At 60.5% G+C, this 26,464-nt stretch overlaps 3 protein-coding genes across 3 annotated transcripts in view; all 3 read left to right on the top strand.

The window, feature by feature from the left end:
- MAPK12 (mitogen-activated protein kinase 12) overlaps window positions 1–5,484 on the top strand; it is a 9,774-nt gene extending 4,290 nt beyond the window's left edge. Inside the window, exons 5-16 of the mRNA XM_004380023.2 lie at window positions 87–116; window positions 352–399; window positions 855–969; window positions 1,124–1,195; window positions 1,335–1,414; window positions 1,486–1,564; window positions 1,642–1,815; window positions 3,687–3,742; window positions 4,502–4,623; window positions 4,743–4,816; window positions 4,905–5,030; window positions 5,099–5,484. Coding sequence (XP_004380080.2) covers window positions 87–116; window positions 352–399; window positions 855–969; window positions 1,124–1,195; window positions 1,335–1,414; window positions 1,486–1,564; window positions 1,642–1,815; window positions 3,687–3,742; window positions 4,502–4,623; window positions 4,743–4,816; window positions 4,905–5,030; window positions 5,099–5,484 — 1,362 coding nt within the window. The remainder of the gene's footprint in view (window positions 1–86; window positions 117–351; window positions 400–854; window positions 970–1,123; window positions 1,196–1,334; window positions 1,415–1,485; window positions 1,565–1,641; window positions 1,816–3,686; window positions 3,743–4,501; window positions 4,624–4,742; window positions 4,817–4,904; window positions 5,031–5,098) is intronic.
- A 1,010-nt stretch (window positions 5,485–6,494) lies between these two features.
- Window positions 6,495–13,783, top strand: HDAC10 (histone deacetylase 10). The gene is made up of 20 exons (XM_004380077.2): window positions 6,495–6,690; window positions 6,761–6,895; window positions 7,191–7,287; window positions 7,473–7,570; window positions 7,646–7,750; window positions 7,869–7,937; window positions 8,117–8,243; window positions 8,495–8,560; window positions 8,827–8,886; window positions 8,960–9,049; window positions 9,404–9,510; window positions 9,914–9,981; window positions 10,067–10,337; window positions 10,460–10,544; window positions 10,869–10,960; window positions 11,200–11,256; window positions 11,528–11,606; window positions 11,820–11,999; window positions 12,085–12,244; window positions 13,674–13,783. Exons 1-20 carry the CDS (start codon window positions 6,632–6,634, stop codon window positions 13,781–13,783), a joined length of 2,115 nt encoding a protein of 704 aa, XP_004380134.1. The 5' UTR covers window positions 6,495–6,631.
- TUBGCP6 (tubulin gamma complex component 6) overlaps window positions 13,705–26,464 on the top strand; it is a 20,328-nt gene continuing 7,568 nt past the window's right edge. The window contains exons 1-14 of the mRNA XM_004380076.2: window positions 13,705–13,833; window positions 14,113–14,920; window positions 15,775–15,938; window positions 18,205–18,415; window positions 19,626–19,799; window positions 20,407–20,528; window positions 20,783–20,861; window positions 21,085–21,194; window positions 22,040–22,131; window positions 22,227–22,366; window positions 23,183–23,332; window positions 24,073–24,154; window positions 24,238–24,326; window positions 24,414–24,529. Of these exons, the coding sequence (XP_004380133.1) occupies window positions 14,183–14,920; window positions 15,775–15,938; window positions 18,205–18,415; window positions 19,626–19,799; window positions 20,407–20,528; window positions 20,783–20,861; window positions 21,085–21,194; window positions 22,040–22,131; window positions 22,227–22,366; window positions 23,183–23,332; window positions 24,073–24,154; window positions 24,238–24,326; window positions 24,414–24,529 (2,267 nt within the window). The 5' untranslated portion in view covers window positions 13,705–13,833; window positions 14,113–14,182. The remainder of the gene's footprint in view (window positions 13,834–14,112; window positions 14,921–15,774; window positions 15,939–18,204; window positions 18,416–19,625; window positions 19,800–20,406; window positions 20,529–20,782; window positions 20,862–21,084; window positions 21,195–22,039; window positions 22,132–22,226; window positions 22,367–23,182; window positions 23,333–24,072; window positions 24,155–24,237; window positions 24,327–24,413; window positions 24,530–26,464) is intronic.

Raw genomic sequence — 26,464 nt, 5'->3', positions numbered from 1 at the left:
GAGGGTGGGAGGGGCAGGGCCGCGCGAAGGAGCAGGACCCCTCTGCCAAATTCTGTGCCGCCCTGATCCTCTTACTGTCCTCGCAGTACATCCATGGTGCTGGCATCATCCACAGGGTGAGTCCTGGAGGGGGTGGGTGTGTGAGGGGTGCCCCACCCTGAGCTCCCTTCTCCCTCATAGGGGGTGTGTACCACCACCCCCCCAACCCTCCCTGCTTCCTTGAAGGGCTGCAGGGGGAGGGGCTGGTTGCCCTGCCTTCAGGTGGTGCTGGGGCCCTTGGTGGCCTTGTCCACACTGCCTATGCCCAGCCCGTCCAGTGGGGCCAAAGTGGCCACCTTTCTCTGCCTTCAGGACCTGAAGCCCAGCAACCTGGCGGTGAATGAAGACTGCGAGCTGAAGGTGTGTGTGTTGGGGGGTGGGGCTTGGCTGCCTTCTGGGAGACTGGTGAGGGGCGGGGGCGCAGGAGTCCCTGGTGATGGGCCGTCCCAGGGCAGTGGTGGAGCAGATGATGGACACATGGGTCCTGGGGAGGCAGTGGGGGGCAGCATCAGGCAGAGGGTGGCCCAAAGGGGTGGCATCAGGTACCCTCACGTACTTTCAGTGAAGGGCAGGGAGGCGCCTCTTATGCCAGGGTGGGACCAAGGAGGACTCCCCAAAGATATCAGCAGCAGGGAAAGTAGAGACCTCTCGGAACACCCCCTTAGGACCCAGAAGTTTGGCAGGAGACCCCAGCATGGAGGCTTTGTGCCCTGTCCCCTGGGGTCTCCACAGGCAGCCGAGACAAGTCCCAAGCTTGCCCCACCCATTCCCCCGGGGATCCCTGTGGATTCCCCATTCCAAGATTCCTCCCGCAGATCCTGGACTTTGGCCTGGCCAGGCAGGCGGACAGCGAGATGACCGGGTACGTGGTGACCCGGTGGTACCGAGCACCGGAAGTCATCCTGAACTGGAGACACTACACGCAGACGGGTGAGGGGCTGGGGGCTGGGTCCCTGGGTGGGGGCTGCTCCCAGGGAGGCTGCGAGCTGCGGCAGGGTGGGTGTGGTGGGTCTGTGTCCCCTCCCCTTCTCCCCTACCCCCAGTCCTGGGGAGCGTCTGATCAAGGCGGGGGCTTCTGTTTCAGTCGACGTTTGGTCGGTGGGCTGCATCATGGCCGAGATGATCTCGGGGAAGACGCTGTTTAAGGGCAATGACCGTATCCTCCCTCTGGGCCACGGGGCTAGGCGCGGGTCCCCTAGGTGTCCAGGGAGGGGGTCTGGGAGGCTACCTGGGCGGGGTGGGTCGGGAGTCCACCCACCCTTGGTCCCTGCACTGTGCTCCTGAGCTGGAGGCAGACCTGGATCAGCTGAAAGAGATCCTGAAGGTGACGGGGACGCCCCCGGCCGAATTTGTGCAGGGGCTGCAGAGTACCGATGTCAGTTGGAGCTGGGGGCGGGGGTGGGGGCAGAACCCGGGGGCCTGCCCCTCACCCAGCTGCTCCCACAGGCCAAGAACTACATGAAAGGCCTTCCTGAACTGGAGAAGAAGGACTTTGCATCCATCCTGACCAACGCCAGTCCCCTGGGTAGGGCTGGCCTGGGGTGGCATGGGGTCCTCGGCGGGGGTGCACAGCATGGCCTGAGCCCATCTCGCCCCCGCCAGCTGTGAACCTCCTGGAGAAGATGCTGGTGCTGGACGCGGAGCAGCGGGTGACAGCGGCCGAGGCGCTGGCCCACCCCTACTTTGAGGCCCTGCACGAGGCGGAAGATGAGCCCAAGGCCCAGAAGTACGACAACTCCTTTGATGACGTGAAGCGCACTCTGGACGAGTGGAAGCGTGAGTCGGCAGGGCAGGAGGTGGGGGAGGTGCAGGTCGGTATAGCCTGGCCTGGGCCTCCTGTGGAGGTGACCTCCACTTGGGAGCTGAAGCTGAGCACGAGCACCAGGCAGCTAGCTCGGCACAAACAAAGGCTTGGCAGTGGAAACTCTGAGCTCAGGGAGGCTGTGAGCTCAGCCAGTCCCAGCCCCACGCTCCTCCCCCATGTCCAGGCCAGAGATCTGGGTTACTCAGGAACTTTCTCCAGGGCTGTCTGCTCACACCTCTTGAATGCATCCTCACCTCCCCTTGCCCATCTCAGGACCCCTCCCACTGGACCACCAATCCCCTGCCCTGCACACTCTTAGATCTCGCCCCCTCAGCTGCTTGCCCAGCCACCCCCCACCGGACCCCGCCATGATCTGCCTCTCCAGGGCTTTGTGCAGGGGTCCCCTTTGCACCAAGAGCCCCTCCCCTCACCGCGGAGGGCAGCCAACTCCTGCTCAGCCTCTGGCTGGGCTCAGGGACGCCTCCCAGGTTTCCTTCCCCTGTGGCCCTGGGACCCATGCCAGGGCAGCTGGCCTTGCTGACTACCCTCGGTGGACGCAGAACTGGGCCGGTGGTGGGGGACAGGGGCATCTGCAGACAGCAGGTCGGCCCCGCAGGGTGTTGACTGTTTCCAGGCCGGGTCCTGGCCCTGCCTGAAGCCCAGCCCTCGGACCTGCACACAGGGTTGGGTGGCTGGCTGGGTCCAAGGTCTAACTGTGTCCCTGGGGCCACAGGGTGCCCCCAGCAGGCTCCGCCTTTATCTGCGCTGTTTTGTGCTTATGGGTTTGGTTTTGTTTGGTGAAAGGCTTCCAATGCTAAAAGGGATACCTTGAAACCACGGACCACAAGACTATCTCTGGTCCCCACCCACAAAGAATCTGTGGCCTGGAGCTTTTGCTCTCGTAACAGACCATGGTGGACCCACGGCCCATTTGTGGCCCAGCCCCTGGTCAGGAGCACGGACCTTGTTACCTGCTGTTTCCCTGGGAAAAGCCAGCTTTAGAGCAATCGTCTCTTCATACACAGTTTCCCTATGCGGACACGCCCCGGGTTAGGGTTAGGTAAACCAGCCTATGGAGTCACCCTATGGGCTGGGGGTACACGAACACACAGAGCAAAGCCACACAAACCACACATAGTGTCTCTTCCATGGGGTTTGTGTGTAATACCTGTGTCCCCCCGACAAGCGTTCCCCTGGCCAGATGAGTGTGGGAACACGGGCTGGGGAGGGCAGAGGGAAGCAGAGCAGGCCCCAGGGGCCAGCACTTCCCCAGCCCTTCTCTCCCTCATTTGGGATGACCTGCTCTGGGGCATAGAGCTCAGAGAACCGAACAAGAAGGTGGATGCTCCAGGTCATTGGTGGAACTCAGTCTCATCTACAGCTTCCTGCATACACCGCCCCAGGAATCGGGTGTGCCCTGGTGGGGCCCTGAGCAGCTGGACCTGGAGAAAGCATTTGGCTATATTCCTAGGACAATCTCAGTTCCCCGGGCCTGCAGCCAAGGCCCGCCCGGCTGCTCTGATGGCATTGTGGTTTGGGTTACAGGAGGAATGGTTCTGGGCATAACCTGGGATGAAATTGCAGGTGTGGGACAAAGTTGCACCTCTCCCTCCACCCCTGACCTCTGACCCTGATGTTTTTGGGGTATGGTGGGTTCCTAGGTCATTGGCTGACAAACCTGTGCTCTGGGTCTGGGTGCTCACCCAACACCCTGAGTGGATCTCTTAGCAGGGTGGGGTAGGGTGGGGCATATGGATCATCAGCTGGGCTGGTGGGGCAAGCATGTCTCTGTTGAGTCTGGGTGACTGTGAGCTGATCTTGATTCTCTGTCACCTCTCCCCAGGTGTCACCTATAAAGAGGTGCTCAGCTTCAAGCCTCCCCAGCAGCTGGGGTCCAGGGTCTCCAAGGAGACATCTCTGTGAAGACCTCTGGGCCCAGGGGCAGAGGTGGACACGCTGTGGGGACCCTGGCTGGAGGCTTCACAGCTTAGCCTTCCACCTGGAGGGGAATCCTGGTTGCTGCCTTGGCCTTGGCTGGGCTTCTATCCCAGGGCATTTCCTTGGAGGGGTTCAGAGTAGACCCCCTTATTTCATGGATACTCCTTCTCCCCCAAGCCTGTTCTGTTCTCAGGCACCCACCTCAGCCTGACCTCAGAGGAGTGTCTGGACTTTCTGGTGGGGCTTGGGTCATGCCCGAGGCCCAGCCCTTGTCACCAATATGAGGAGACAGAGGGAGAGTGCAGGTGCTGACTCAGGGACACCATCTCTCCACGGGGGTTCTTTGATCCCCAGCCTTGAATGTAACCTGCCCTGTGGCCTGTACCCACGTGGCTGGAAGGAAATAAACCCTTTTGTAGATCTCCCATCCTGGCCTTGCCTCTGAGTGGTGCCCTGCATAGGGGAGGCTGGTCTTCAAGACCCCGGGTTCCACTGTCCAGTGAGTGGTCCACTGGTGCAGCCGTCCTGACTGGTGGGCGGAGCTCCTGAGCGCATACCCCCCCGCCACACACACACACAAAGTTGGTGCCTGCCTCCCCTAGCCCTTGGCCTGTGAACCCCAGCCTGGAGCCCCCACCTTAGGGCTTGGCCCCTGCCGCCCTTATGGGGGACCTCTCTAAGGCTAAGGGTCCCAGTTGTAGTGTGTGGTCCCTGGGGCAGGACCTGAGCGGGGGTTTAGGACCCAACCTGGGGCTCCATTCCCGCCATCAGAGTCCCCAGGCCAAGAAGTTCTTGGGGAGGGAGGGGGACACGCTAGACGCCCTCAGGCTCCTCTGGGCCAGGTGGGTTCTGTTCCCTCCTACAAAACCTCCTGCCCCTTCCCCCACCCCGTCCCGCCCTGCCCCGCCCCGCCGCATCGTGAGCCCCTGCTGCCCTCTGCCGACCATTCGGTGTCGCCCAGGCCCAGCGGGACCGGAGCCCACGCGTGGGCCCCTCAGGCAGCCCTCGCGCCTCTCCACCTGATCCCACGAGCAAGTGCGTCCATAGAGCGGCCAGGTCACAGCTGGGATAGACGTTGAGGGGAAGGGCAGTCACAGGTGTCCCTTCCTTTCCCGGCTGAGAGCTCGGCTGGACGGAGAAGGTGCCGAACACGAGCTCTGCCGCGCCTCCGGGACAAGCCCCGCCCCGCCGCTCCACAGCGGCCCCGCCCCCTTCCCCGCCCCCGAGATATCCAAGACGGCCAATGAGAGTGCGCCATTCCCCTATCCCTGTGATTGGCTCGGGAGCGGCCACCTGACTCAAATGGCCCAATCGGAGACTCTCGAGGCGGGCGGAGGGTGGGCGCCGGCGGGGGTGTCGGGACCTTTCTAGAGCCCGTGCCGGCCCTGGCGCTGAGGGACGGAGTTCTGCATTCGTCCCACCGTGGGATCATCCTTGCGCAGCTAGCACTGACCGGAGAAACGGGACTAGGGGGCATAAGGGTCAATCAGGGGTCAGGGCACCCAGTGGGGCAGGCGGTACAGTCCCGCCCCAAGACCCGTGCCTCCGGGCCTCCGCCCCCAGAGATGTACTCACGGGACCCCCGCTCGCAGAAACACACTGCCTGTGACTACCTAGGGCTCAACCCACGGAGACCGCGCCTAGCTCCCCTGCTTCCAAGGCCCCGAATCCAGAGGGCCATTCCCAGGACCCCGCCTCCATAGACCCAGGCTCCGCCCCGAAAGACCGCTCTTAAAGCAGCCTCTCTCCCTTCCCAGCGCCTCCGGGTTTCATGCCCGCCACTCCTGGTTTCCTCCTTTTTCTCTGGTCTTCTTGCTCTGTCGGTAGGCCAGGTCCTCGTCCTCTGCTGTCCCCATTCATTCATTCATTCCTCGCGCTGTTTGTTCCGCTTCACTGCACCCGGGCCTCTTACACCACTCTGCCTAGCCCCTTGTCGGCTCCTCCGTAAGGTGTCTTCCTGGAGCTTACGTCAGACCTTGTCACTCCTCTCTGAAGCCTCGGGGCCCGGCGGCGTGTGCACGAAGCCCGGGCCTTGCTGAGCCACGACCACCGGCCCTCAGTCTTCTCTCTGCGGCCGCGCGGTCGTCCTCGCGCATGCCCTGCGCCCCATGTGCTCTCCTCTGCTCGAAGCTTTTGCTCTGCGGTCCCCGCAGTCGCAGCTCTTCCCCTGGGGCCGCACTAGCTGCTCGCAGGCTGCTGACCCGCCTGACCCTGTGGCCTCTCAGGGTGGACTCAGCCAAATGTGGGGGCAGAAGGGAGCACGAGTGGGCAGGGCAATGGGGAGAAGTCTCGGTCCCCGGGCATACAGATAAGGTCCGCGGGAAGGCAGGTAATGTCCCCACCAGTCCTCACGCCCGTCGCTCCTCCCTTCTCGTAGGTGGGGCCCTGAGGGCAATGACCCACCCAGGTCCCAGGCCGGAGGAGGAGGTGGAACAGCAACTGAAACCGAGGGAGGGCGGGGCGGGAAGGGGCGGGCGTGGGGGCGGAGCCGGGGAAGGAAGACTCCTCTGGGCGGCGGGGCGGGGCTGGGGGGCGGGACGGGTCCCGGGTCCCGGGTCCAGTCGTTGGGATTCGGAAGCTCCGCCCTGAGAGACACTCCTACCGGTCCTGGCCACATTTCGGCGCCTGCTTTGGGGCCCAGGCGGTGGCGGTGGCGTGCGCGTGCCTGGGACCTCGGTCCGCGGCCTAGGTTCTGCGTGCCCTCCTTCCAGGCCCTGTCACCGGCGGGTCTCAGGCTTTGCGCTCTCCCCGGAGCTGCAGTGGGGGAACGGGCAGGGCAGTCACCTGCGGGACGGGTGGCGTTTGGGTTCTGTCCCGCCCAGGGCGGCTCGACGTGACCACAGCCAGACCATGGGGACGGCGCTCGTGTACCACGAGGACATGACGGTCGCCCGTCTCCTCTGGGACTAGTAAGTGTGACCTGGCAGGGGTGGGAGGTGGGGCGGGAGGGGCTCTGGACACTGTGTTCCCCCCCATCAGCCCCGAGTGCGAGATAGAGTGTCCTGAGCGGTTGACTGCAACCCTGAAGCGCCTGCAGCAGCGTGGTCTGGAACAGAGGTGCTTGCGGCTGGAGGCGCGCGAGGCCTCAGAGGCGGAGCTAGGCCTGGTGCACAGGTCAGACCCCAGAGGAGGCACCCCTTGCACCCCAGGACAGTCGGCGCCCACACCACAGCCGTCCCCGGGGGCCTGGCCTCCACAGAGCTCGGTGGTGCACCCAAGGCAGTGCTTCTCCCCCACCCCCTTGGCTTCCCCGTGGGGACAGTGGGTGGTCGGGACAGTGGGTGAGTGGTCAAGGGCTGGAGGGAGAAAGGGGATGGACAGTCCACCAGGAGTCCCCCCCACTCCCCACCCCACCTGCCTCTCCCTGCTCCCACCAATGACCCTGCCTTGCCTGCCCACCCCCCCACAGCCCAGAGTACGTGGCCGTGGTGCGGGGGACCCAGGCCCTGGGCACAGGGGAGCTCCAGGCACTGTCTGGACAGTACGACTCGGTCTACTTCCACCCGGTGGGTACCCCTCAACCCACCCCCCAACCCACCCAGACACACACCCACATCAGCCCATGGCGTGTTCATACCACAGCTGGCAGCCCCAGCCAGTGCCCCCTCGGTTCCTGCTCTCACCAAGCCCCACACACCCTGCTCAATGCCACTGCCCGTCACGGGGCTCATCTGACACCCCCACCCCACAGAGTACCTTTCACTGTGCCCGGCTGGCTGCAGGGGCTGCACTGCAGCTGGTGGACGCTGTGCTGACGGGGGCCGCGCGCAACGGGCTCGCTCTCGTGAGGTGAGGGCTGCACCCCTCTGCCTGGCCTCCCACCTGTAGGGTCCAGGATGACCATGAGCACCCCCCTATCCCCAGGCCTCCTGGCCACCACAGCCAGCGGACGGCCGCCAATGGGTTCTGTGTGTTCAACAATGTGGCTATAGCGGCTGAGCACGCCAAACAAAAACACGGGCTACACAGGTGTGTACAGGTGTGTGGGGGTGAGGGGGCACTCCATCCAGCCCCTTCCCAGCCCCACTGGGCTCCTGGACTGGACAGGGGAGGCCCCACACCTCAGTGACCCCACCCTTGTCCCCAGGATCCTCATTGTCGACTGGGATGTCCACCACGGCCAGGGCATCCAGTACATCTTCGAGGATGACCCCAGGTGAGCTTGGGGGGACACGACCCTTCCCTGGGATCCCGCTCCAGGGAAAGCACAGCCTGGCCTGGGAAAATCTGAGGGAGATGCGTGGCTGTGTCCTCAGAGTCAGGGTTCTGGAGGAGCTGTGGGCTGAGGGGCCTGACTTCAGACCCTGGTCTCTGACCCCAGCCCGCTGTCCACAGTGTCCTCTACTTCTCCTGGCACCGCTATGAGCATGGGCGCTTCTGGCCCTTCCTGCGAGAGTCAGATGCAGACGAGGTTGGCCGGGGCCGTGGTCACGGCTTCACTGTCAACCTGCCCTGGAACCAGGTGCCACCTTGCCCCCAGGCTCTGACCTTAGGCCCCCACCCCAGGCCCCCACCTAGGTCCATATCCAGGCCCCCACCCCAGGTCGACACCCCATGGTCTCCCCCACTGGCATCCCCCACCCCTTAGTCTGGGCCCCCTGAGCGCAGCCTTCGGCTTCCCCCCAGGCCCCACCCTGGAGCCAGGGCCCCGGGTTTGGCCACAGGACCCTGTGGTTGGCGGGCAGTGGCTGTTGCTGACCCCTGTGGCTGTAGGTGGGGATGGGAAACGCTGACTACGTCGCGGCTTTCCTGCATGTGCTTCTCCCCCTGGCATTTGAGGTGACTGTGTGGGGACGGGGATGGGAATGGGGGTGGGGGGGTGGCAAGAGGGCTGGGAGGGGACTTGGTTGGGTGAGTTCCACTGTGAAGACGGGGTGGGGGGGCCACAGAAGCAGGGACGCAGCCACTTGCGTCAGTGTGTGCACCGACAGGTGGGGGTGGATGCGAGGGTCTCCCACTGGAGGGGACAGGTGACAGGGGGACAGGCAGCTCCCACCCTAGCTCCAGCCTATTTCTTGCTTCCTCCAACTTGGCCCCACCCGCAGTTTGACCCTGAGTTGGTGCTGGTCGCCGCCGGCTTCGACTCGGCCATTGGGGACCCGGAGGTGAGAGCCTGGCCTGGTGGGAGGCCTCCGGGGTCCTGGGACCCAGGCCTCTCATGTCCCTGCTCTGTTTCAGGGGCATATGCGGGCGACGCCAGAGTGCTTTGCCCATCTCACACAGCTGCTGCAGGTGCTGGCCGGTGGCCGGGTCTGCGCTGTCCTGGAGGTGACTGTGGCTGGGCAGGGAGGGTCCCAGGGCCAGGGGTTCAGGGAATGACCACTGCCAGGCACGGAGGGTCCCAGGGCTGGGGGCTGTGGGTGACCACTTCTGGGCAGGAAGGGTCCTGGGGCTGGGGGCTCAGGGTGACTGCAGCCGGGCAGAGAGGGTCCCTGGGTTAGGAGCTAGGGGGATGAAGCCCGAAAGCCCAGGAGCCAGGCCTCGAGGTGTGGTCAGAGTGGCCTGCCATGGGGGATTAGGCAACCTGGCTAGGACAGGGAGCTGCAGGGTGGGGGCCTTCCCCACCATCGCCCCCTCCCTGGCTATGCCCTCTGCCTAGCCACGCCTCCACCCTCCTCCCAGGGCGGCTACCACCTTGAGTCACTTGCAGAGTCAGTATGCATGATGGTGCAGGCACTGCTGGGCGATCCCGCCCCGCCTCTGTCGGGGACCATGGTGCCCTGTGAGAGGTACGAGGTGCTGGGGAGGCTGGAGGGGAGGCCGGAGGTAGGGGGCTGGGGGGGAGCAGAGCGGGGCTGGAGGGAGAGGGGGCTGGAGAGGCGCTGGAGGGGCCAGACGGAGGAGAGGGTCTGGAGAGAGGAGGCCAGAGGTGTGGCTGGAGAGGGGGACCGAAAGGAGGGCGACTGGAGGGGGTGCTGGAGGTAGGGGGCTGGAGGGGCTACAGGGGAGCTGGAGGGAGAGGGGGCTGGCGGGGGGCCAGAGGGAAGGCAGCTGGAGGGAGAGGGTGCTGGAGGGGGGCCAGAGGGAAGGCCTGGAGGGAGAGGGTGCTGGAGGGGGGCCAGAGGGAAGGCCTGGAGGGAGAGGGTGCTGGGTGAGTGAGGTGCTGGCCTCATCACTCGGTTCTCCCTGCAGTGCCCTGGAGTCCATCCAGCGGGTCCGGGCGGCCCAGGCCCCTTACTGGACAAGCCTGCAGCACCAGGGTCAGTGTGGTCAGGGTGTGGGCGGGGGTATTGGAGCCCCCACACGGTCGGGTGAGCAGCTGCCATGACTCTGAACCACACACAGACATGGGTCCCGTGCTGAGTCCCAGCGCCTGCTCCCCAGAGGGGAGGCCCCTGCTGCCTGGGGGTCCTGCGTACATGGAGGCAGCAGCCGCTGAAGCGGCCGAAGCAGCGGTAGCGCTGAGCTCCCTCCTGGACCGGCTACGCCTCCAGCCCCCGCCGCCAGTCCGCACAGCTGTTGCCTTGACGTCAGCAGACACTGCCCTGGTCCTGCCCTCTGGTGTCCTCCATCAGGAGGGGTCAGCCCCGAGGGAGGAGACGGAGGCCTGGGCCAGGTGGGCAGGGTGGGCCTGGGGAGGGGCGGGCCGTGTTGGTGGCTGCACCTGTGTGTGACTCCCGTGTGGTGTGTATCTGTGTGTCACTTGTGTCCATGTGTCCCTCTGGTTCGTCACCACAGGCCCCATGCGGCCCTGGCCCAGGATGGGGCCCTCACTGCGCTCGGGAAGGTCCTGAACCTCGTGGACAGGATCCTGGATGGGCAGGTGGGTGTGCCCGGGTGGGGCCGGCAGGGCCAGCCCGTGGGGAGGGTGGCTGGGCAGAGCCCATGGGCTGGTGGTACAGACCACCCAGGGGTGAGTATTCTCCCTGCTTGCCCCATAACCACATGCTCTCTGGCAGGGAGGTGAGAACAATGTTAAGTGTGTTTTAAGCATCTTGTTTACAAAAAGAGGGTGCTTTGATCTCAGAGTATCAAGGTGGTCCTGTGCCAGCCATGTAAACAGGTGCTAAGAGGGACAGGCGGTCTGTGTACCTGGTTTGGGAGTTGGCTGCCTCCTGACCAGCCCCTGCTGCCATCTGTTCCCCAGGTGAGCAGCGGCATCACCGCCACACCTGCCCTTGCCACTGCTGCCACCCTGGACGTTGCCATCAGGCGTGGTCTACACCTCGGGGCCCAGAGGTGAGGCCCTGGCCAGGTGGAGCTTCGAAATCAGGGGTATGGGCGGAGCCTCTGAGGGCAGGGGTGTGGGCGGAGCCTCTGAGGGCAGGGGTGTGGGCGGAGCCTCTGAGGGCAGGGCTGTGGGCGGAGCCTCTGAGGGCAGGGCTGTGGGCGGAGCCTCTGAGAGCAGGGCTGTGGGCCCCTCTGGGAGGGACTCCAGGGGGCTGAGCGCAGCCTGTCCCACCTGGCTCTTCCTCCAGGCTGCTCTGCGTGGCCGTGGGACAGCTGGAGCGGCCCCCAGACCTCTCCGATGACAGGTAGGTGTGTTACTCGTGTGGGTGGGCATGTGGCAGGCGGGTGACCCGATCCCCAGGAATGACAGGCGGGTGGAGCACTGTGAGGTGTAGAGGTGGGGGGACCCGATGCAGCTGGCATTCGGTGGAGCGTCCAGGAACAATGCCAGGCCAGGCCCCCACTGCCAAGGGTTTGCGTGTACCCCTGGGCCCATCAGTGCCCCTGCCACCTTTGCCCTGCTGGGGGCTCTGGGGGGTGAGCAGGGTCTCTCATGTGCTCCTCGTCCTCTGGAAGGAGGATTCTGTGGCTGAGCATCGGAGGCCAGGAGGCAGCAGCTCCTTCCATGTTCCACGTCTCTGTGCCGCTGCCACAGGTGAACGGCAGCGTCCCTGGGCTGGGGCGGGCATGGGGGACCCTATGTGGGCGCACAGCTGACGCCCACTGGCATCGTCATAGGGACCAGACCTATTGTCCCTGGCTCCCGAGAGACTGTCCGTGTGGCTGCTCACACACTGGGACCTGAGTTTGGGAGATAAGGCATCCTCTGGGATGCGTGGCTGGTGCCACACTTCTGTCCCTCCCACAGGTGACTGGGGGGCTCCTGAGCTGTGTCTTGGGCTTGGTGCTGCCCCTGGCCTATGGCTTCCAGCCCCACCTGGTACTGGTGGCTCTGGGGCCAGCCCATGGCCTGCAGGACACCCATGGTGCACTTCTGGTCTTGATGCTTCGGGGACCAGGAGGGGGCCGAGTCCTGGCCCTGGTGCAGGTAAGTCATACAGGGCAGTTCATGCTGTGGGGTGGGCATCTGGGGAAGACAGTGACTCACTGCTTCCCCCACCGCCCTGGCCCAGGAATCCAAACCCCAGCTTGTAGGAGCCCTGGCCCGGGCGCTGCATGGAGAGGCAGCCCCCAGCCTGGGCCCCTGCTCCGTGGCCTCACCCGAGGATGTGCAGGCCCTGAAGCACCTGAGAAGGCAGCTAGAGCCGAAGTGGAGGATGCTGCAGGTGGCTGGTGAGGGGCTGGCCTTGCCCTGGGGCTTGATGGGGAGGGGAGCTCCTGTGGCTTTTAGGGGGGCGGGTAGCTGCTTGAGCCAGTGCAGACTAGTGACAGAGAGTGCGGATTGTGAGCATCTCTCCCCATCGCCTCCTTTAGTGACATCACCTGGAAGCTTGAAATCAGCTGAGGGGGAAGCGTTTGCACCACAAAGCTAACACTCCAGACCAGCCACCCAGACCTGGGGCTCCACGGGTCACCTGGCCTCTGGCAGCTACCTGGACACCAGGCTCCTCTGCCTCCCCTCTTCAGTAAACATCAGTTAAATGAAAGCGTGAGTCCGCCTCCTTTCCTGGGCCTATGTTGTTGTTAGGTGCTGTCAAATCAGTTCCAACTCACAGTGACCCCACGTACAACAAAATGAAACACTGCCCGGTCCCGCGCCATCCTCACAATCGTTGCTACGTGTTTGAGCCCACTGTTGCAGCCACTGTGTCAATCCATCTCGTCCAGGGTCTTCCTCTTCTTCGCTGACCCTCTAGTTTACTAAGCATGATGTCCTTCTCCAGGAACTGGTCCCTTCTGATAACATGTCCAAAATACCTGAGAGCAAGTCTCGCCATCCGTGCTTCTAAGGAGCACTCTGGCTGGAGTTCTTCCAAGACAGACTCGTTCATTCTTCTGGCAGGCCATGGGATAGTCAATATTTTTCGCCAACACATAAATCGAAGGCATCAGTTCTTCTTCAGTCCTTCGTATTCACTGTCCAGCTTTCACACACAGATGAGGTGATTGAAAACACCATACCCGCTGCAGATCGTGAAAAACTTGAAATTTAAAATAAACCTGCTTACAATAGTATTAAAATACTTTAACACTCAGGGATAAATTTTACAATTTATGTGCGAGATGCATACTCCAAAACCTTAAGGCTGCTTAGAAAATTTAAAGAGCACTGTATTCATTTTCTATGACTGCCACACGACAAAGTACTACCAACTTAGTGGCTTAAGCCCCACCAATTTATTGTCTTACCATTTCTGCAGGTTAGGAATTGACACAAGGCTCACGGGGTGAAAATCAAGGTGTCCGCAGGGCTGCGTTCTTTTCCGGAGGCTCGAGGGGAAAATTCCTTTCGTTCCTTTTTCCAGCTTCCCACCTTTAAGGCATCAGTTCTTCGGTCTTCCTTATTCATTGTCCATGTACATGAGGCGATTGAAAATACCATGGCTTGGGTCAGGCACACCTTAAAACCCGCTCAAAATTGGGCCTATGTCCTGCCTCTTATCTCCCCACCGGGTAACCCAGCTCCAAGTCCGAAGCGCGCGAGAGGCAGGGGCGGGGCCACGGCACACCTAGGGCCCGGCTCCTCCGCCCGGAGCACCGCCCCCTCCGGTGGCGCATTTCCGGCGCGTCCGTTCTAGCGGTCTCTCCTGTCGCGTGGCAGTGACGCGTGACAGGCGCGGGAACGCTGACCTCTCCACGCGGAGGACGCTGCCCGAGGCCTCCTCCCCCAGACTCCCTTCCTGGCTTGCGGGGCCCCGGCGCACCCATTAAGGGGATCCCGGTTTCGGTGCTAGGGCCCCCGAGAACGTGCGTAAAACCGGGTAAGTACGCTGTGTACTACCCACGGACATGTGTCGTTCTTCGGATTTGTCAAGGTTGTGTGACCGCCTAAAGGTTAAGAACCACCAAGTGAGAAGGAAAGTGCCAAGCCGGCCCTCTGCGGGCTCTGTGGGCACGCGGTGTGGAGGTGGCAGGGCGCGGAGGGCCGCCTTGGGCGGGCCACAGTCGCAGACCTCCCCTCGGAATGCAGGTTCTGCGCCTCGGGGCTTAGGCTGCCTGTCATCAGCCCTCCCTGACCCTCTCCTCTTCTTGTTTTTCAGAGGCTGAAGTGCAGCTAGGGGTGAGACGTTTACACATATACTGAGGGCCTGGAGCTGAGAAGGGGCCGGCATGGCCAGCATCACCCAGCTGTTTGATGACCTGTGCGAGGCCCACCTGCCCGCCGCGAAGGCTCACCTGGGCCAGCACGGCCTGGACCGGAGGAAGGTAAAGCAGAGCCTCAAGAAGGTGGCCTACAACATGCTTTTCACAAATCTCTTTCAAGATGAGACTCATAAGCTACAGCCTGACCTCTCTAAACTCCCAGTGAAAAACAAGATCCTCATGCTGTCCTTCAACTTGAGAGTGGGTGGCCTGGGCCCGGAGGCAGACCGTTTGGAGGACCTTGTGGAGGAGCTCGAAGCTGCCCGTTGGTGTCCGCTCGTGGAAGTGTTGTCTGTTTTGGACCTCCTGGTTCAGCTCGCAGGGAGTGGTCCCCCTCAAGTACTGCCCCCAAAACGGGACTACTTCTTTAACAACAAGCACGTTGGGAGAAATGTTCCGTACAGCGGCTACAACTGCTATGACTTGAGTGTGTCTGAGATGGACATTCAGTCCAGGATCTCCAGAGAGGAGTATTTGTGTCACGATATGGTTCAGAAAACACTTCAGCTGATGGAGGCCGCACCCGGCACCGGCCTGCTCACCTTTGGACGCTTCTCATACGGTGACTCTTGGAACAAGTTTGAGAGAGACACCCGGGCCTCCCTCTTCGGTGCCCTCGTGCACAGCCGCACGTTGGACATGGACGTCCAGCTGGACCTGCCCCCCGTGCCAGACAGCGCAGACCTATCTGGACTTGCCATTAAAGTACGGTATCTGCTTTCCCGCCTTCAGCTCTCGAGTGGCTCAGAAACACTGTCTGGTGTTCTTGTATTGTGGTAAAGGTGGGGTAGCTGAGTCCCAGTCACCAGCTGGCCTGTGCCGTTGTGAGTTGCGGCTGCTGGCGCACATCCTCAGCACAAAGCAGCACAGTGTCTTTAATCCTTTACCCAACAGGATGTGTTAAGTCGCTTATTGTTCACTCTGGAGCTGCTATTTAAATTCAGTAAAAAATTCAGTTAAAAAGTAATTTTAGCGCCTCAGTCGCACAGCCACGTTTCAGATGCTCAGTAGCTACGTGGCAAAAAGTGTTTTGTTCATGCTGTACCTGCACTTTGATCCACTTTTCTCAGCTGAGCATGAACTCTTCCCAATGTCATTAAGTAAATCGTCACCAACCTTTCTATTTTCCTGCTTTATAAAAGTTACCGAAGGTATGCACTTGTTACTCAGGTATTCCCTCGTTGCTGGCGTTTAGATTGTTTTCCAACGTAAATATTTCTACAGTGAACATCTTAGCGCACGTACGTTTTCCTGTTTAGTGTGATTTTCTTATGTTGGATTTTCCCCAAAATGGAATTTCCAGGCCCAAGGAATTTCATAAGTTTTGTTAAATTTGCGTGGTGGTTTACGTGTTATGTGAACTGGGAATCAGTAGCCTTAAACAGCCGTTTAGCTCCCCCAGTGATTCTGTGGGGACAGACTATGTAGTACTTGTGTCTGAGGGAGGTATTAGGAGCGTCTGTGAGGGCGTCCCCCTAGGAGGAAATGGAAACATACGGACAGATCACTGGGGTTCTGATCACACTCGGTGGAATGGACTTCTTTCCTGTGGCCTCCAGGTTCCTCAGAGCACAGATCAGTCGGAAGATGAAGGGTTCCAGTCAGCGTCTAATTTGACTCCTGACTCCCAGTCTGAACCAAGCATGACCCCGGACCTGGACCTGTGGGAGGCCGTGCTCACCTACGAGGCCAGCAGGCGGCGCTGCTGGGAGAGAGTCGGGTGGTATGTGAACCTCTCCCTCTCTCAGTGGGGGTGGGTGGGTGTCGTGTTCTTACTTTGTGGGCCCAGGGGTGGCCAGTCAAGCTAATTTATAAAGATTGTGTCTAAATCCTGGGAGTTTAAAAGGGATTCAAGGAGAAAAGATTTGCAGGCTTTAAGGTTCTTGCAGTGCCAGCTGGCCAGTTGTTCTAGAATCACCTCCGACTCTTGGCGACCCCGTGTGTGTCAGAGTAGAGCTGTGCTCCATCTGACTCATGGCGACCCCGTGTGTGTCAGAATAGAACTGTGCTCCGTAGGGTTTTCAGTGGCTGATTTTTCAGTAGTGGATCGCCAGGCCTTTCTTCTGAGGTGCCTCTGGGTGGAGCTGATTCTCCAACTGTTTGGTTAGCAGCTGGGCATGTTCACCATTTGTACCACCCAGGGACTCCAGTAACTTCTGCAGATCATGCTCTTCAGTGATTCTGTTGGCACTGAGGGCTCCTGGTGGGGCTGCAGAAGGTGATGGGCAGGTGGTGTCCTCAGTGCAGGGCAGAGAGGCTGCCTGGCTGTTTTGTCTTGCCTCCTTCTGTCGGCTGTGGCCCCGAGAGGCACAAAGCCGAGCCTGGGGTGCCAGGGACAGAACTTTCTTCCTGTTCCCTCTGTTCCCATCTGGCAGAATGTGGAGAGGTGCACTCTGGCTGGTAAGAGGTTCTAGTCACAGCAGTGTTGCCTGATTGAATGCAGTGGAGGCAAGGCTCTGGGCTTGGGCTCAGGAAGCATCCTCTCTGCCCTCTCGGGGCCCCTAATGTGCTGGCATCTGGAGTCTCCCAGGACGGGGCAGAGCACGTGCCTTTCCCAAAGCTTTTCACTTCAGATCCGCAGGTGGTCTGGGCCCACGAAGCTAAAGAATGGCTGAGCAAGGAGCTAAGTGACCCTGATGTGGTTCTGCTACTGCAGGGTCCCCCGAGCATACTCAGGGGCAGATAGGGCGTGCTGGGCACTGCTCTGCCAGACAGCTTCCCTCGTGGAACGCATCCTCTGTGCAAGTCCCCCAGGGCAGCCAGCCTCACACCCCGCAAGGTTCTGTCACTGTCCAGCAGCTGCTCTGGGCCCTGAGGGGCTGCACTGCCCTGTAAATGGCACCATTTGGTCTTCAGTCCCTTCTGTGTGCCATCTGGCAGCCCTTCACCATTTCTAAGCTGCCCCACAAGCTGCTGCCCTCTTTTGTTGATTTGTTTATCGTGGTAAAAGTGCAGATGACGAAACCCTCACCGACTCGGCGAGTTCTGCGCGTCCAGCTCGGTGCCGTTATCACACCCATCATGTCGTGCAGCCATTACCACTCTCCTTCTCCAAATTCTTCCACCGCCCGTTAGCAGAAGTTCTGCCCCCAAGCAGTGCCTCCTCGTTTCCCCCCCAACCCCTGCTAACCATTAAGCTTTGGTTTCTATACGTTTATCTATCACGTGTGAGTGAGATCATTCGGTATTTGTAGTTTTGTGTCTGACTTATTTCACTCAGCATGCTCTCAGGGTTCCTCTGCGTTGTGGCGTGCACTAGGACCTCATTTCTCTTTATGGCTGAGTGATATTCCGTGGTGTGTACGTACCACATTTTGTTTAACCGTTCATCTGTTGGTGGACATTTCTGTGGTTTTCACCTCTTGGGCTACTGTGGAAAGTCTTGCAGTGAACGCTGGTGTACAGGATTCTGTTTGCGTTCACGCGCCCACCTCTGGGGATATACCTGGGAGTAGATTGCTGAGTCATGTGGTAGTTCCACGTTCAACTTTTTGAGGAACCACCCAACTGTTCTCCACAGCAGCTGCACCATTTTACGTTCCCGCCAGCAATGGATGAGGGTTCTAATTTTTCCACAGCCTCGCCGACCTTGTTGTCGTCTGTCTTTCTGATCCTCCTTGTGGGGTGCGGTGTCCCTTGTGCGTGCTTTCAACATAAAGACAGTGTTGTGGTGTGTCATCGTCTCTAGGACCCAGCTGCTCCCCCAGCTCACTTTTCCGAGCCGGGCTGGGGTGTACCCGCTGCTCGGAACCCTGGGGGTGTTCTTTGGACATATCTGCAGCTATCCTGGGGGTCAGTGTGAACCCAGGAGGTGATCCTAACGGAGGTGGCGGGAGGCTGCACTGCAGGTTTGGGGTCCTCACTGACCCAGCATTTTAGACGAGCATCATGTTGGTTCAGCGTGCCCCTTCCCCTGGTTTGGGTCTCTCTTAAGAGACTGTGCGTGGAGCCGAGGCGCCCATCCACGCACTTCCCCCCATTTCCTGCAGTCCCCCTGGCCACAGAGAGGAGCCCTACCTCACCGAGGCGGGAAGAGACGCCTTTGACAGGTTCTGCAGGCTCTGCGAAGAGGGGTTGCAGGTCCTCGGCGGCAGCCTCCTCCCGGCCCCGCAGCGCGTCCTGGTGCGAGAGTGTGAGCTGGTGAAGGATGCGCTGAACGTTCTCATCGGGGTTGTGTCTGCCACATTCTCACTCAGCCAGGTAAGGTGGTCCCGATGCTGCCCTGAGCCCTCCACAGGGGCGTGTTTGTCTCAGCCGGGAGCAGAGGCAGTGCAGTGACAGTGGCCTTGGACGCCAGCCTGCGGGCAGCCACCTGGGAGAACTCGCTCCGCTGGCCCAGGGGCCACGGCACTGGGGGGGCCTGCCAGGGCCATTTCATCTCGTTTTTAGAGTTTATTGATTCAGTTAGCTTCTTTTAAGAGCATAGCGTGTCGTGGGGAAAAACTGGCCACCAGCCCATCCTGCTCCATCCTCAGAACTACCGAGGTGTCCCTGCCCTCCTGTGCCCTGGCTGCGCCCACACTTTCCTCCAAGTGGCCCGTTCCTCCACAGGGGCAGGGCTCACTGGCCCCGCCCTCCTTGGCTGCGATGACGGGGGGGCTGCACCTGGAGTCGCAGCCGCCCTGCCCGCTGCCCTGCCCTGCCCACTGCCCTGCCCACTGTCCTCCCCACTGTCCTCCCCTGCCCGCTGCACTGCCCTGCTCTGCAGTCCGTCTGGGTCTCAGGGTCCTTCCTAGTGGCTGCTCTCGCACTGAGTGTGTGCATGTCACACTGGGCAGGTCCCATGCAGTTCTAGGTCGGTGTGGGGCCTGTCCTGGGGGCTCTGTCGGGAGCATCCTCATCAGCCCCCCCAGGTTGTCTCTGTGTCTCCAGGTGTAAGTGGCCTTGTGGGGAGTGGTCACGGCCTTCTGTGAATCTTCTGTTGTTTCCCAGAAGGCGAACTGCAGGCTTGACAGCTCGGTCTGAACGTTTGCCCTGTGCCTCTGGGCTGTGCCTCCCGTTCACGCCCCCAGGCTGTCTGTCCACCCTCCCGTCCACGCCCCCAGGCTGTCTGTCCGCCCTCCCGTCCACGCCCCCCGGCTGTCTGTCCGCCCTCCCGTCCACGCCCCCCGGCTGTCTGTCCGCCCTCCCGTCCGCGCCCCCCCGGCTGTCTGTCCGCCCTCCCGTCCACGCCCCCCGGCTGTCTGTCCACTCTCCCGTCCACGTCTTGTCCGTCCCCAACACCCCCCCACAGCCGGCGTGGTGCTGTAAACACACGGCTCTTCTAGTTGGGTCTGAAGATGTCTGCTCGTGCCTGTCTCTGTGGTTTTGGGTGTGTTTTCTGCGTTTTGTGTCCTGTCTGCGTGTGTGGGGTCTGAGCTCCTGTCGGGGCACTGAGGGAGCCAGCCCTGACCCTGCTCTCCCACTGCAGCCGACACAGGCCTTCGTGGTGAAGCCAGGTGTGTACGTGTCGGGGACATCCCCTGAGAGCATGCGCAGCCTCCTGTCGGAGGTGGCCGCGTGCGGGACCTACTACGTGCGCCTGAGCCGCTTCTCTCTGCAGCCAGCGCTGGACGCCACGTGCAGCAAAGGCCTCGTGTTTCAGGTATGCCGCCCTCCCATCGGCATGACACACAGAGGGTGGAGTTGTAGGACAGACGGACACGGGGGCAGGGGCTGTGCAAACCAAGCCCCCAGCAGATGGAGCATGGCGAGGGGAAGGTTAGGGGATCAGGTGCTGGGCTCCTGTGTGTCCTTCCAGCCCTGGCACACCCCTGCTGGGCGTGGGGGGTGCGCAATGAGATTGGAGCCTCAAGGAGAATGGGTCGGAGTGGGGCTGGGGCGTGGCTGTGCCTGGGTGGTCTACGGCCACCAGGGCGAGGGGCAGGGGGCAGGACGGGACAGGAACAGCTAGGTCTTGGTGGTGGGTGGGCTCACCCTGAGGGGCTTTGCCACCCCAGTGCCCCAGCATCTCCTAGAGCTGGTACCTGCCAGCAGAGCCTGGCTGCCCTCCAGAATTCCCACCCTAAATCCCAGTGTCCCCGGGGACTGGCCCTCTGCGCTGGGGTCAGGGGATGCCTTAGGCCTCCTGCTAAAGGGCAGGACGTCTGGACCTGACCGTGGAGAACAGAACCTCAGAGTTGAGGACAGAACCCAGTCCCTTTCACCCCAGCTGGGCAGGGGTCACCCTCCTCTCAGACCCTCGCCCACAGGCCTTCACTAGCGGTGTGAGGCGGTACCTGCAGTACTACCGGGCCTGTGTGCTCTCCACCCCGCCCACCCTCAGCCTGCTGGCCATTGGTTTTCTCTTCAAGAAGCTCGGCCGGCAGCTCAGGTGAGGCCTGCTGGTCCCTGGGCTGGAAGGCAAGGGGGCAGGAGGTGTGTGTGGGGGGCGGGCAGGAGGTGTAGGGGCTCCCCCCTGGGGGTGAGGTCGAGGACTCCTACTGCACGGGAGGGAGGTGCTGCCCCGGGGTCAGGGTGATACAGGTGTGATGTGTGGAGCAGGTGGCGGGCAGCAGGTAGCAGCAGCTCAGCCCTGGGAGACCCCGGGCACCTGCTCAGCGGCCTGAACCTGCCCTTTGGGTCCAGGTACCTGGCCGAGCTCTGTGGTGTCGGCACCGGGCTCCCTGGGACTGGTGGCGGAGGGCCCAGGACTGCGTTCCCAACTGTGAGTCTGCTGCTGCGAAGCGGGCGGCTCCCCTCATTGAGCGCCTCCGCACAGCGCGCGTGGCTCCCGGGAGGAGGGGTCGGGTGGGGAATAGGAGGCGGAGGGGCCCCGGGAGGAGAGGCTGGGGAGAAGGGTGGGCTGGGGGGGCCCCTCTTGGTGCCCTGCTGAGCTGAGCAGCACCAGCTCAGGGCATGTGCGCTCAGCTTGCTGTTGGTGTCTGCAGGGCGTGAAGCTACTCTCATACCTGTACCAGGAGGCCCTGGACAACTGCAGCAACGAGCACTACCCGGTCCTGCTGTCCCTGCTCAAGACCAGCTGTGAGCCCTACACGAGGTGAGACTGGGGGCGGGGCTGGGGGAGGCAGTGGGGCGGGGCCAGATGGGGCGGGGGGCGGGGGGCCCGGCAGGGGTGGCCGGCCTCCCGGGGAAGATGCAGCCTCCTCTTCCTTTTTCTAACTGGAGCCTTGCTGGGAACCTCTAAGCTAGGGGAAGAGAGGCTCGGTTTCCACTGTGTGTTGGAATTAGCAAAAACCAGAAGGACACAAACCCGTTGCCATCGAGTGGATTCTGACTCATAGCAACCGTGTAGGACAGAGTAGAACCACCCCATAGAGTTTCCGAGAAGCGGCTGGTGGATTCGAACTGCTGACCTTTTGGTTAGCAGCCGTACCTCTTAACCACTGCGCCACCAGGGCTCCTGGAATTAGCAAGGTGGGGATTTTTTTCTTTGCCTGCTTTGTTTTATGAAGACTAACACCCAAGCAGAGATGCAGACTGGTTGCTGTCCCGGGGAGATATCCCAGTGGGGCTGCCCCAGGCTCCCTCGTGTCTCTCACCTCTCATTCATGCAGTCCGTGTTTCCCTGGGCATGGGGGTGGCGGCCCACGGCCGCTGGGTACTGGTGTCGCTGGGATGAGCTCACTTTGTCTTTAAATGCTTCCAGTGCGAAGCCGACAGACTTCTCTCTTCTTATTTTAGAGCGAGCTGCCTTCAGTAAGGCAGACTTGAGCTTGAGAACCGCTGGGGCCAAGGCAAGCCAGGGTGGCTGGTCCCTGTTGACTCACGTAGTCAGAGATTTTGAGGGGTCAGGAGCGGCAGCGTGTGCTGACGAGAGGGGAACCAGGGCAGCCGTGGGCACGGGTGGGTGCGTGCAGCCGAGTACCCGCCCGCTGCCCGCAGGTTTATCCACGACTGGGTGTACAGCGGGCTCTTCCGGGACGTCTATGGCGAGTTCATGATCCAGGTGAACCACGACTACCTCAGCTTCAGAGGTGGGTGTGCGGCTGCTGCTGGGGGGAGCCCCACACCTGTGGGCCCAGGCTTAGGGCCCACCACCCACGTGTGCCACCCATTTGTCCCGTGCTAGATAAGTTTTACTGGACCCACGGCTACGTGCTGATTTCTGAAGAAGTGGAGGACTGCGTCCCTGTGTTCTTAAGGCACATTGCCAATGATGTGTACGTCTGTGGGAAGACCATCAACCTGCTGAAGCTCTGCTGCCCCCAGGTAAGGGCCAGTGCTGGCTGTCAGTACGTGTGTGTGCCTGCGTGCGCGTAAGCACGTGTGTGCATGTTTGTAAGAATGCGTGTGCACATGTGTGTGCTCAAGTGCGTGTTAGCATGCATGTACACGAATGGCGTAAACGTGTGGGTGTGGTGCATGTGCGTGAGTGCATACATGTACGTGTGTATTTGTAAGAATGCATGTGCACTGTGTGCCCGAGTGCGTGTGTTAGCACGCGTGTACACGAGTGTGCGTAAACGTGTGGGCGTGGTGCATGTGTGTGAGTGCATACATGTACGTGTATGTATTTGTAAGAATGCGTGCACGTTTGTGTGTGTGTGTGAACGTGCGTGTGTGCAAATGCACGTGTCCATGCACGTATGCGTCTGTGTGTGCCGGTGTGTGTGTGCACGTGGGTGCATGGGGGTGTGTGTATGGACATGTGTGCCCCTCTCCCCAGCTGTGGAACTCGAGTGTGGGTGTGCGAAGGGGGTACCGTGTGTGCTGGCCATGTGTGGTCAAGGGTGACGTGGCCCCCCAGCTTCTTACTATGAGGCTCCAGCAAGCACTGGCCAGCAGCCTCCTCTCCGCGGTCCGGGGTGGGTGGGCGGCGGCCTCTTCTCTGTGGTCGGGAAGGGCGGCAGCAGTGCTGCGTATGTGCTGCATTTGCTCAGGATGCATGGGTGGCCTCCCACCGTGGAGTGCTGGGGTGCAGAGACCTGGGGGCACCGAGCCCAGGAGAGTCCTGCGTCTTGGACAGTGCGTGTCCCTGAGCCCCCAGCCATCTGCCTGAGGCTCACCAGGCTCTTGTCCTGGCAGCATTACCTGTGCTGGTCTGACGTCCCCGTTCCTCGGATCTCGGTGATCTTCTCCCTGGAGGAGCTGAAGGAGATTGAGAAGGACTGTGCCGTGTACGTGGGGCGGATGGAAAGGGTGGCACGCTACAGCTCAGTCAGCAAGGAGGAGAAGGTGACGGTGCAGATGCGGGGTGTCTGGGGTTGGGGCTCCTCCTCAGGTGTGGGCTCTGCCAGCATGGACGGGACCCTGAGTCCTGGCCAAGCAGGTGGCTGTGCAAACTCTCCTCATGCTCAGAAGGGATGGGTAGGAAAGATGGGGGTGGGGGGGCAGGGTGTGCAGAGCCACAGGGTGGGCGTGGGGGCAGGGCCGGCGGTAGACCCTGTGTGTTTGGGTCAGGGGTCTGGTGGTGAGTTGACCACTGAAAACCCTGGGAAGTACCTGTGGCTGAGGGGCCCGTGTGAGCAGACCTGAGAGGCCCACGCTGAGGGGGGTAGGCTGGGGGTGGGGGGGCTAGTCTGTCCCTGCTTCCTGAGCTAGCCTTCCAGTCTCGGGGGGGGGGCCCATGCCCCTGCGCCCCTTCCTCCTCCTCCACCCCCCACCGCCCCTCTCTCCCCCTCACCCTACGCCCTGTCCCCCCGAGGAACACGCTCGCGGGCCCGTCCACTTCCATGCTGTACCAGAGTGTGACTCCAGCAGCTCCCAAGAGACACAGCCCCTCACTGCCCAGACAGAGGCCGTGGTGCCTAGTGCCATGTGCCCCTCATGTCCCCCCTCAGGGCCCGCTGAGCCGGTGTCTCCTGGAGGAAACGGCCTCGGGCGCCCATCCTTTCTGCCCTCTCTGAGTCCAAGCAGGGTGTCCCAGGTGGGGACAGGGAGTTGGGGTGGCGGTTTACTGACGATGTCTTTTTCAGGAACTACGTGTGGAAATCGCAAAACAAGAGCTGATCGTCCACGCCCGAGAGGCAGCGTCCAGGGTTCTGAGCGCCCTGAGCGGTAAGCTTGCCTCAGCCATTCCCCCTGCAGCCGGGGCTCTGCCTCGGGGGCCTCCTGCAGCTGAGCCCCTCTCCCCACTGCAGACCGGCAGGTGTCCGAGCGCGCGGCCTTGGATGCCCGGAAGCGAGAACAGTTTCAGAGGCTGAAAGAACAGTTTGTGCGAGACCAGGAGGTGGGTGGGCCCCGCGGCGTCTGCGGCCCCAGACGGACGTGTGGTGTCTCGGGGGCCTGGGTCACACGTGCCGTGTGTGTTGTGCAGCGGCGCCTGGCGGCTAGACAGGAAGAGGCCAACGACGACTTCAGCTACGCCTGCGAGCTCCGCCAGAGGGAGAAACGGCTGCAGGCCTTGGAGGAGGAGCTGGAGCGGAGGACGAGGTGGGCACTGCATCAGGGCGAGGGCGGTGGGGGCCCTGCAGTGCGAGGGCGGTGGGGGCCCTGCAGGGTGAGGGCGGTGGGGGCCCCACATCACTTCTATCTTAGTGATGGCTTTATTTGATTCTTTTACTCTTTATCCTGGAAGTTTTCAGGCATACGTAAAAAGGCTAGTGTACTGAGCCCGGAAGTATCCGCCACTGGGTTCAGTAGTCGTGAACAGTTTTTGCCACATTCACATGTTCTCAGATGTCTTTAAAACGCCTTTTCATAGTTGGTTTGTGTGAATTCAGATCCCAGCAAGGTCCCCATCTGGTGTTGGGGTGTACCTCCTCGTCTCTTCTGATGTTAAATGGCTCCTGTTCTCTTATTTATTGTTCAGCCTGTAGTTGACAGAGGTGGGCCGTCTGTCCGGCACAGTGTCCAGGGTGCTGGGCACTCTGCTCTCTCGTCTCATCCGCCTGTCCCACTCTCCCTGTGTTTCCTGTAAACTGGGCGTTAGAGCTGGAGTCTGCCAGGCCCAGGTTCACACTTTGTTTTGTTTATCTATTACTGGGGTAAAATACACTCTCTAAGTCAGCTCGTGCTGCTGTAACAGAAATACCACAAGTGGATGGTTTAAGAAACGGGAATTTATTTTCTCGCAGTTTAGGAGACTAGAAGTTGGAATTCAGGGAAGTGGCTCTAGTAGAAGGCTCTCCCTTTGTTTGCTCTGCGGGGATGTCCTCGTCTCTTTTCAGCTTCTGTGCTTGCCTGCCTTGGTGATTACGTGTCTCTGTTTGTGCTTTGCTTGTTTAATCTGCTCTTTCACATCTCAGAAGAGAAGGAAACCCGTTCCCAGGTGGGGCTGTAACCACAGTGCGTTGTTGTTAGGGGCCGTGGAGTCAGTTCTGACCCACAGCGACCCACGTATAACAGAACGAGACACTGCGCGGTCCTGTGCCCTCCTCACAATCCTCGTTATGCTTGAGCTCATTGTTGCAGCCACAGTGTCAATCCATCTCATTGACGGTCTTCCTCTTTTTCGCTGACCCTCTGCTTTGCCAAGCATGATGTCCTTCTCCAGGGACTGGTCTCTCCTGATAACATGTCCAAAGTATGTGAGAAGAAGCATCACCATCCTTGTTTCTGAGGAACATTCTGGCTGTACTTCTTCCAAGACAGATTTGTTCGTTCTCCTGGCAGTCCGTGGTATAGTCAATATTCTTTGCCAACACCATATTTTAAAGGCATTAATTCTTCTTGGGTCTTATTCATTGTCCAGCTTTTGCATGCATGTGAGGCAATTGAAAACACCACGGCTTGGGTCAGGCGCACCTTGGTCTTCAAGGTGACATCTTTGCTTTTTAACACTTTAAAGAGGTCTTTTGCGGCAGGTTTGCCCAGTGCAAGGCGTCTTTTGATTTCCTGACTGCTGCTTCCAAGGGCATTGATTGTGGATCCAAGTAAAACGAAACCCTTGACGACTTCGCCGTTTTCTCTGTTTGTCATGATGTTGCTTATGGTCCAGTTGTGACCAGTTGCAATTTGGAGCTCCAGAATTTCTGTTTGGTTCCTTGTTATAATTTACGTCTTTTCACTGATATTCTTACTTTGTTCATGCACTTGTTTTCCTAATTTCCTTTAGTTCTTTGTTCATTGTTTTAACTCTTTTAGCAAATTTAAGACAGTGGATTTAATGTCTTTGACTAGTAATCCCAATGTCTTGGCTTCCTCACAGATGACTTTTATCAAATTCCTTTTCTCCTGTGCATGGGCCATACTTCCCTGCTTCTTTGTAGGCTTTGTAATTTTTTTTATTTTATTTATTTATTTTTTTATTGTACTTCAGGTGAAGGCTTACAGAACAAATAATTTCTCATGAAACAGTAGTACATATATTGTTTTATAACATTGGTTAACAACCCCACAACATGTCAACCCTCTAACTTCTCAACC

Source organism: Trichechus manatus, unplaced genomic scaffold (assembly GCF_000243295.1).
Source record: "Trichechus manatus latirostris isolate Lorelei unplaced genomic scaffold, TriManLat1.0 scaffold00069, whole genome shotgun sequence".
NCBI classification, from domain to species: domain Eukaryota; kingdom Metazoa; phylum Chordata; class Mammalia; order Sirenia; family Trichechidae; genus Trichechus; species Trichechus manatus.
This window is presented reverse-complemented; position numbering and strand designations above follow the sequence as displayed.

What these genes read in the sequence shown, in the direction of transcription:
- HDAC10 (XM_004380077.2), top strand. Translation starts at nt 6,632, where the DNA reads ATGGGGACGGCGCTCGTGTACCACGAGGACATGACGGTCGCCCGTCTC. An exon ending in ACTCGGTCTACTTCCACCCG is followed by an intron (nt 7,288 to 7,472) that starts GTGGGTACCCCT and finishes CCCACCCCACAG; the next exon opens with AGTACCTTTCACTGTGCCCG. An exon ending in TTCTCCCCCTGGCATTTGAG is followed by an intron (nt 8,561 to 8,826) that starts GTGACTGTGTGG and finishes CCCCACCCGCAG; the next exon opens with TTTGACCCTGAGTTGGTGCT.